Source organism: Malurus melanocephalus, unplaced genomic scaffold (genome assembly GCF_030028575.1).
Source record: "Malurus melanocephalus ecotype Western Australia unplaced genomic scaffold, MMel_1.1 scaffold_281, whole genome shotgun sequence".
Classification (NCBI taxonomy): domain Eukaryota; kingdom Metazoa; phylum Chordata; class Aves; order Passeriformes; family Maluridae; genus Malurus; species Malurus melanocephalus.
In genome coordinates, this window is record NW_026623513.1 from 205,159 (window position 1) to 214,657 (window position 9,499).

At 40.5% G+C, this 9,499-nt stretch overlaps 1 protein-coding gene across 1 annotated transcript in view; it reads left to right on the forward strand.

The window, feature by feature from the left end:
* Positions 1-2,046: 2,046 nt before the first annotated feature.
* Positions 2,047-9,499, forward strand: part of LOC130579607 (phospholipid scramblase 1-like) — a 27,280-nt gene continuing 19,827 nt past the window's right edge. The window contains exons 1-5 of the mRNA XM_057376541.1: positions 2,047-2,196; positions 4,633-4,664; positions 5,477-5,545; positions 7,546-7,703; positions 8,717-8,759. Coding sequence (XP_057232524.1) covers positions 4,658-4,664; positions 5,477-5,545; positions 7,546-7,703; positions 8,717-8,759 — 277 coding nt within the window. The 5' untranslated portion in view covers positions 2,047-2,196; positions 4,633-4,657. The remainder of the gene's footprint in view (positions 2,197-4,632; positions 4,665-5,476; positions 5,546-7,545; positions 7,704-8,716; positions 8,760-9,499) is intronic.

The window sequence follows — 9,499 nt, forward strand, 5'->3', positions numbered from 1 at the left end:
ACAACTACTCTCAGCTTATCATTCTCTGCATCTCCCATGTCCGCTTGCCGTTCCAGGTTTGCTTTCCCGATCTCCAGCACTGGAGGAGGGAGTCTCCTGTGGGATTGTGTCCACAGGCACAGAAGGCAAACCCCTGTAATCACTTTTATTTCCTTTCCCAGTGCWAACAATGCCCTTCCTGAGGTTAAACGCGGTTAAACAGCATTTGAGCTGCACAAAGGCTGTTTGCTGTCGTGTGCTCCCTCCGTGTCCCTCACTGAGCTGCGCTGCCCGGGCACGGAGGGCAAAGGAGCGGCTCAGGTGCTGTCAGCAGCAAAGATGAGAGAGCTGCTTTTGGCACCTCCATCCAAATCAGGATCCTGGAGACCTCTGCAGGAGAAGCTGGTGAGGACTTGGTTCCTTTTCTGGTGTTGGGCACCACAGGATCAGATGAAGAGCCACAGTCAGGAGCATCCGAAGTTGAAGCAGTAGAAAGTAATGTGGTGAATATCCAGATCATAAGTAACACACTTAGAAAATGGGGTCCAGAGCCTATAAATTATGTTTCTCTTCAGGTAAACACACTTAAACCTAAAAGACTAAATTACTAGGAGCATGGTTTCTCTTATTTCTCTTGAACCAATTCCAACTTCCTTTATATTTTAGACATTCACCTGCTGATTAAATCTACCCACTGGAGAAAATTTGTCCATTTCTAATCACTGATCCAGCAGAAAAGCACTGACCATCAGTTACAATATCAGTGACCCTAGTGGAATGAGAAAGGAACAGGAACATWATTTGATATGGGAAAGATTGATGAATTACTTTGTATTTTGTGAATCATGCCATCTCTTTTTCTTCTGGTGAAGGTGAATAGGGTTTTTTTCCTACTGATAGATACCTAAAAGGAAGAGATATTGCTGCTAACTTTGTTCTCTTTGATATGACAGTGATACTCTCATCTAAGAAATAACATTAAACTCTGTGTCAAAAGGTTTTATTTGCTGGGCAATACAATCTAAATTTCAGTGTAAACCAAGCTAAATATAACTATGCTGTATTCCAGTAAAAAAGAAGGGTGCTATCAAAAGCTACCATGCATTTTTAATTTCCCTACCATGTCAAAATAATTCTATACCTATTTCTTAAGAGATGTTTAAAACCTATTTCTTTATGTCTGCTGTTAATCCTCTTATTGGACTCAGTGCAGATGTGTGGTGAAATGCTAGTCAGCTTTAGATTAGATTCTTCTGTACCTGAGGAAACAAGCAAAATAAAATCCTCAAATTCCTGTCATATCTGGTGTTTAGGTGAAATCCAATATAGGGCTAGAATGGCAGTTTTGGGGTTCTTTTTTTGGCTTGGTGTCATTTATGGAAAGTTCARTATTGAAATGGAAATCTTATTTTGGGAGGTAAAATCAAAGACTAAAGAGCATGTAAAGCTACATGACGACCTGCACTTAATAATTTCTGTTTGCTTTATTTAGAATTGAAATTGAAACCCCAGTGTTGGGTTTCATGCATGCACCATTACTGTGATCAGATTGATGTGGTTTAAATTAAATAAGTTTCCTCTGAAGAAGCAAACACAGGCACCAGCAGCTCCATTCTGCCTTATGTGAATGTAGAGAAAAGATGCAGAAGATCTGTTCTCCAGAGCTGTTAATCAGGGCAGGAGCCAACTGGCTCCAAGTCCTTTGTTTCCCAAACAATTCAGTATTGTATGTTCTTGTTCCTGTAACTATAAAGTCCATGTAAATATATGAATATATTCCCCCCCCCTCTCCAGCCCCGCCCCGAAGTCCTGCCTTACATGCAAGGTAAAATTATTTCAAATACATTTTTTTCTCCTTTCAGGGTGGACATAGAGTGTGGCGTTATCACTTGTATGCAACCTGATATCCTATGACTAAAAGGCAGAGAGGAAATCAATTAATTAAATCATTTATTTTAAAAATATGGAATTGGCATTGATGCTGATAGAAATGGAAAATCAAACGTCACAAATCGCAAAGCCTTCGCAATCCCGGTGTTTCTCGGCAGCGCTTTCGAAATGCCGGAATCTCTCAGCAGGACCGGCAGTTTCCTGCCCGGAGCCGGCCCTGCCCCCTGCCCGCCCTGCAGCGCTGGGTGTTCCCAAACCAGACGGGCACGGGCACAGCGGGACAGCGGGACAGGGACAGCGGGACAGCGGAGCCTCGGCTCGGGAACGGTAAATTCGGCCGGCTGGGGCTTTAGGCGTCCTTACCGACCAGGATTCCTGCCCGGCGGTCCTTCCAGCCATCCCTGGGGTCGTTTSRCAGGGATGCGAAATGATMAGCGGGGCTGGGACGGGGCTCTGACAAGGARAAGCYCCWCGSTTTGGGGTTGGGGARCGCGYATTAAKTTAGAATATGTCCYTTTAGAGAAATAASTGGCCTGCAAAGACTGGGCTGAGGGGAGGTGCTGCTGCCCGGTGCCTGCAGAGCTCCGCTGGAGGAGGCAGCAGCAGCAGCAGCTCGGTCCTGGCAGCCGCGGGGCTGTGCCCAGCGAGGGTGGGTACCCTGAGTGTGAGCTGTGTGTGCGGCTGCCAGGGGCTGGAACTCCCGGGAATCAGGAGAAAAGTCAGTGTGTAAGGGAGCAGGGAACCCTACTGCATCAGGACCAAAAAAATATGGTGTCAAGTTACAGTTTATTTCATTAATTCCTTCTCTGAATACTGTTTTGTTAACTATAAACAAAAACAACTGGTTTAATTAGATCAACCAGTTGATTTTAAAGCATCCTTTTTCTCCAGCAGTCAAGGTTAAAATCCCGTTAATATAATGCAACAACAAGAACAAATTCCAGAAAGTGTGTGCTAATTCTTGCCTCCTGGCTATTTGGCTTCCTCAGTCTGTTTTTTGAATATTAAAACTGCTTAGAAAGAACCCRGCTTGGCATTCATATGACAATAAGCATATTTGTGATTGGGAGCTTACATTAGTATGCTTTTAGCAACATTTTAGTGAGCTGTTTCAGAAATGAGAATRTATGTCATGCTGGATAAGAAATGAAACTAATTGTCAGGCTAGTATTCTGTTTTTCTGATWAAAAGCAGATGGCCTATAGTTAATGTAATTATGACTTGTCTGAATTTCTTTCAGCATATCTAGTGACTGCTGTTACAGTGGGGGATGTGTAGCTGTGTAATGTAGTACTGAAAATGAGAAAGTGACTGAAAAGAAACATGGACATTCATTAAAAAAGAACTGTGAGTGATGAAATGAGGGCTGAGCTTTGTACAATCTTTGTTTCATTTCTAGCTATAGGGCATATCAACATTTTCTAAATCCTAGATTGTACCTTGGCCTCTATGTGTGGTTGTAGGGATAATAAAGATTCCGGACTACTACAAAGCCTTTCTGTTAAATAAGGCATATGATCCTGTCTCTATTCTCCCTTTACCAGAGGACTTCATTGCAATTCTCAGCATTTCACTGAAGTTCACGTAGCTGGAACATCTCACAGTATAAACAGATCGCTTGATAGTTTGAATAACATTTTTTATTCTTCCTAAATTTGTGATGTTCCCATAAGCTGGTAATTTTGTCAGCATATTTAATATGGTCACATATAAAACTTGTTATGCTCTATTRTAATCTGTGAAAACAAGTTTTAAGTTCTTTAGTTTGGATGTGTTCTGTCATCTTTTTAAATCAAATGTGTAATTTTAAATTATTTCTTATTACTTTTTTTAAAAATCTGCATTCTGATAGGGGCCAGATTCCAATCTAACATATGACCAGAATCCAAGTAAAGTATGTGAAACAGGATGGTGGTTTTGTTAGTAAAGTTGAAGGAAAAAAATACATTAAAAAAAGAAACCTTTAAGAGTAATATGTTAAATAAAGAAAATGTTATGTAGGATTTGMACATGAGCTGGTCCTGGAAGCATTAGACATCATCCATTGAGATCTGCTTTTACTCAGGGAATGAAAACAGGAGGGTGCTGCTTTCACTTTCACTTCCATTTCCAGATTTGAACGACCTTCACWAAACAGAAGCAGTTACACAAAATATATTGCTAGTTTAACTTGAACTGGATTATTTTTAAATAACTAGGTTTATTTTTTATTTGAAAGCTTTCAATCCTGTTAAAAAGGAGTGCCTAKACCATTTTTTTAGACTTCCACTTTTGGATCTTCTGCCTGTTTTGGAGCTCTATCTGTTACAGCAGTTGCTGCTGTTATCTGTCTTCTCTCATTACCCCTGAGACAGAAATATCTCTCAAGGTTTATGCTGGTATCASTAAGTGTTCCTTTTTCTTCTGATTTAGGTTTTTTTTGTTTAAGTCTTTTTGGCAACCACCCTATGTTATCTTTTGAAGGCAAAAACTGGACACACAGCAGAGTCTTGCACATCCCAATGCTTTCCTTTTAGTTGAGGATGATTTCAGGATACTCAAAGCATGAATGCAGACAGAAAATTCAGACTYATGTGGGGTTGGAAACAAAGCTTAGGAGGAAGTTGAGATATTGATGGTTATTTCACMTTGTATTTATAATTTAGCTTTCCCACATGGGAAAGAGGCAAATCTGTTTTATCAATAAYAAGCAGAGAAATCTGAATAACTCTTGCATGAAATTATTTATTAAAAAAATCATGAAATAAAAATGTTCTTTTTCAGAACAACTGTAAGCAGRTCCACGACAATGCAAGGTGAGTAAAATATAAACAAAATGTCAACTTTTGCTAAAATCARACAGCATGTTCAAGTAATATTAGCTATTAGATAACCTTCTAATTATATGAAATATGTATGAACATTTTAAATTTATTTACATTTTATAATTGAGTATTTTACAAAACATAGAGCTTACGTTTTCCAATCTTGATTTCTGAAGTTAAATAAAAATAATTAATAGATTAGTAATCTTGAAATTCAAGTTWTTTCTGCTTACAAACTGAAACTGGGAAGTGTTTTTAAATCCATAACTGTCTCCATCTGCTGGTGAGGCATTAGTATAGTYCAAACTTGAAGAAGTKGGGAGAAAAGGTYTTAYACGGAGGGGAAAGGCTCATTGCCAYGTTCTGCACAGGAGGGCAGCCTGTCAGTTCCTGGCAATGCTTTGAATTCAAACCTCTTTCTAAATATCAATGAACAAAGACATCTTTGGTCCAGACAGAGTGAACTGACCCTGCTGGAGCAGTGCTTGGATTGGATGATGTCAGGAGGTCTCCTCTGAATGAAAGATTCTGTGACACCTTCATGACATTAAGTGCAGCATCTGCCTTTTTTCTGCACTTTAAGGCCCAGAACTGCTTTAAATTTAACTGATGTTTACATACATGCCTTGTTTATAAATATGATCTTGATGTRTATTTTTGCTATACAGAAAACAGCTGCCTGGTTTTTTTGTTTTTTTTTTTTTCTGTGTGTACTCCAAAAAAAAGGAGGCAGCGCTGGGGATCTTTCCCCCAGGGTAGGAGGAAATGATCTGTACTCAGTGTGTGTGTTCCATTTTTTCCAGAACCTCAACCTGCCACAGCACCTACAGCCCCCTATGGCTACCCTCAGCCTGTCCCTGGGCCTTACCAAGGTGGGTCGCTTGCTTACAGATCTGTGACCCATTAGGAGATAAGGACAGGGAATGTAGGGTTCTACAGGGGTGATCAGCTCTGATTAACTTTTCTGTTGTTAATTCTAYGGACATTCTTTTCATTTCTGTTTTGATGCAAAGTAATTTCTTTCCTTYTTGATGCTACATGCTATTATGTGCTGAGCAGTATCAACAGTGGTAGGAGTTAAAAATGTCAGGTGTTCCTCAGTGGTCACTTTGGGGAGTTTGCTAGGGAGGTGTTACTGATTGCAATAAATGTGTCACARGTTTTTACTGACGGCCAGATTCTTTGATTATCATGTTATTTCAGTATTTCACTTAATTTTTCTCTAGAAATCCAGAACTGAAGAAAGAATTGTTCTCTTGCAGTTCTGCATGCATTCTGTTCCTGTTTCATACTCTGTTGCTGTACTTTGCRGGTGGTTATACCTTACACTTTCACACACTTGCTTTCTCCTCTTGTGTCTCATTTTCTGCTCCACCTCAAAATGCAGCACTCCTGAGCAACTTCTCTTATTCAGGCAATGATTRCTTTCTGAAGAACCAAATCACAATAAATATCTAACATTCAGGCTCAAAGCCCAWGTCAGAGGTAAAAAGCAAGATGTTTGGCCTGAGTTACTGTGCTGTTCATGAGTTAAAGCTTGTGCATCTTCGGACAAGGCGCTCTGAGGTTTGCAAGCACACTTGGTTTTAGCAGGAGACAAGCACTTCCTGCTCGTGCTACAGAGGTTGCAGGAGCTTTATTTTGGATAATTGTGTGTGCACACACTTGCACACAATATCAGTRGATAGCTGGTGTGCAAAGCCCGTGCTCAGACATAAAAGTGATTCTGAATTCCAAAAGGTTGTGTYCTTCTCTGGGCTGGGTGATGTGGCCCCCTGTGAGTTTTAAGCCTGCGCTGTTTGCATCACCTGAGGTACAGGTACCTGATCTGTCACGTGTAATGGTCCATGTGATGTGATGGGATGTGAAATTTGGTGCTGAGCTGGTGTGGGCTAAAGGTCTGCACGTCAGTATCTCAAACTATCTGTGCAGCTTGACAGAAATACTCTTTGCATCTTCTGCAAGTGCTCACTTCTGTGTAAAATAAAAAATTCCTCAGTGTAAGATGTCTGCCTATCAGAAGAATATTAAATGAAGGGAAAATATAGTTTGTGTTCTGTAACTTTCACTCAAGTTTGTGTTCTGTAACTTTCACTCAACATCTGCAGCTTCAGTGACAAAGGTGGTGTTGGGGGAAGGCAGGCAGAGCTCTGTGCCCAGCGGGATGAAGGGTGACCCCAAAGCAGAGCTGCTGGTGCCATCTGCTGGGTGCTGAGCACTTCAGCCCTGCGTGTTCCATGTGCTTTTTATTCAGCAACAATTGGAAACTTACTTGAAATTCACAAAAYATTGAACTATTTCTTCCTTTGCTGTGTTTCTCCTCTCCAAAGGATTTGTGTGCTTTTTGGGGTTTGACAGACAATCTGTTAAATGAATGGGAAAGTGCAGTTTTAGGCACACTCAACTGGTTTGAAAACTGCAGATGAACATTGCTAGAATGGCATTCCCTTTCAAAACAGTAGAARGWGTAATTTCAGAAAAAGTTCATCTTRAAATTYCCCCTTTACACAACTGACAACTTGTAATTTCCGATGCTTTTCATGTAATTGAAAATATTCTTATAAATAACCTTAACTTCTTCATTTCTGTTTTTTGACTGCCTATCTCTATGTATGACATTCTTCTGTATTCAAGAATGATACGTTTATTTATTGGGTTTGGTGTTTTCTGAGGCATCAGAACMTCCCAAGGCAGTGTAACTTCCTTCATGGAAGTGATTGGATTCATAATTGAAATATATAAGATAYAAGGACCTCCATAGTTCAAAATAGTGAATAGTAAAGAAATAAATATTTTGAAAATGCATGAGGCATTTTTTTTCCAGTATCTAACTTTGATAATTCTGTCTCTTCTACCATGCCAAATGTCACAGGTGCAATGAACTATGGATTCCAGCCACARCCCATGGGAGTCCCAGGTGGATTTGTCGTTCCCCCTGTCCAGAACCAGCCCCCCATGGATGGGACAATCTGGATGCCCATCCCTCCTGCTATTCCCAACTGCCCTCCTGGACTGGAATACCTCACACAGGTACCTGCACCCTTCCTCCTTCCCCASASATCAGCTATTCTGATCTGGGAAGCAGCCTCCATGTAGCTCAGTAAAGCATCTGSCTGTGYTGCAGCTGTGTGGGTGCTGCTTTGGGGCTTCTAAGTGAAGCCTTTTGTAGGGTCTGAATGCAGAGATGYCATTTATGGCTGTAGCATTGTCCATGGGGTACCTTCCTGCCAAGTAGGATGCTGAAGGATGAGGGACACAGGACTATCATACATCCTTCCTGTGTCTGGAGTTACTGCTTGTGGGATGTCATGTCATTTKGCAAGATGTATAGAATAAATACCTATAATATGAGCAACTGTAACATATTAGAAGGACTTAATTTTATACGTGGTGCTTTCTTCACACTTCTTAATATTGTTAGCAGAGGTGSCAGTCAGACTTYACAGCACAGAGAATGCAAAATAGGAATTGTTTCCAGTTTGCTGGATATGTCTTTATACTGTAAAATACAGTTAATTTCAATGCTGAAAACATTAACACTGTCATATGGTTGCCACATTTGCAAGCTGCTCAAAAAACCAAACCTGCAAAATAAAAAATAAAAAAAAAGCACAGGTGAGAAAGGGCTGCTTTTCCACTGAGTTTCTGTCAGAGCCGAGCAGTAGCTGAGTTTCTGCTCTAAGAAGTTTGCTTTTCCTGGTTTTGTCTGTATGRAGGCTGTGGCAGATGTGATGTCAGAACTGTGTCAGGCTCTGGGTCCTGAAAGGAGCACAGGCACATCAGCCCTGCATGCTTTTAACCACAGCATCTTGGGTTCAGCTCCCCCCATCATCTCCAGGGCTCTGCAGCGCCCTTCTGCTAAACTGSCAGAGGACAGGACAAAGCTACTTCCACAGTTTAMCTGGTAGATAATCTGCCTCTAGACAATTTATTGATCTGTACATTTTCATTCTAAATGAAACAGCAGCAGTTTTTAAAACTACACTTCTCTTAGTTGCAACTTSTTAACTGTTTATTCTGTTTATTTTTTCAACCATGACCAGATTGACCAGGTATTAATTCATCAGCAACTTGAACTTCTTGAGAGTAAGTACAAAGCATTTAAATCTAATAATCTCAAGAACAGTGAAGTTTAGATTTTGATGCTCCATTTTTAAGGTGGTCACCATCTTTGTCTTTCTTGCCTCTGTTACCTGTCTGAATTCCTGCAGAAGTCTTCGAGGAGCAATTAAGTTCATTTTGGTTGCTAGTTATAGATGAAGTCACATGTTTCCAGTGTCACTTGTTAACAATGATTCCTACTCTCCTCTCTTCCCTCCTTAAATAACTTGTTTTCTGTCCTGTCATATCCCACCTAATTCCATGGGCTGGCATGTGACTTTGATCCYGTTTGCAGGCAATCCTGCTGTTTCAGCAAACGGAATGCCTTTTCTTCTGCTCCCCTCATTCTGTTCTTTAAGAATATCCAAGTCATGTTAGCAGTGGCTTTCGAAAGAAGTAGTAAAATGGACCATAAAACCCAGCTGACACCTAATGTTACTGCTGCATTTTTCTTTCCAGGTCTTTCTAAAACATAAAAGAGGTTTTCATTTGTTATACAAATTAATTAAAATTTCTATCCTTGCCCTTGTTGCTTTTGATGCTCGCTGCTGTAAATCTGAATTGAGAGGTTTTTTTTGTGGCTTTCTCATTCTGAATGTATTTCTGCCCTTTTTTGAATTCACCTCCAGATTCATAACTCACGTATCTCTCCTCCATTCAATTTTTCACTGAGAGCCTTCCCTGCTAATGGTGGTGCTTACTCAGGCAGCAGGTGTCTGTGGCTG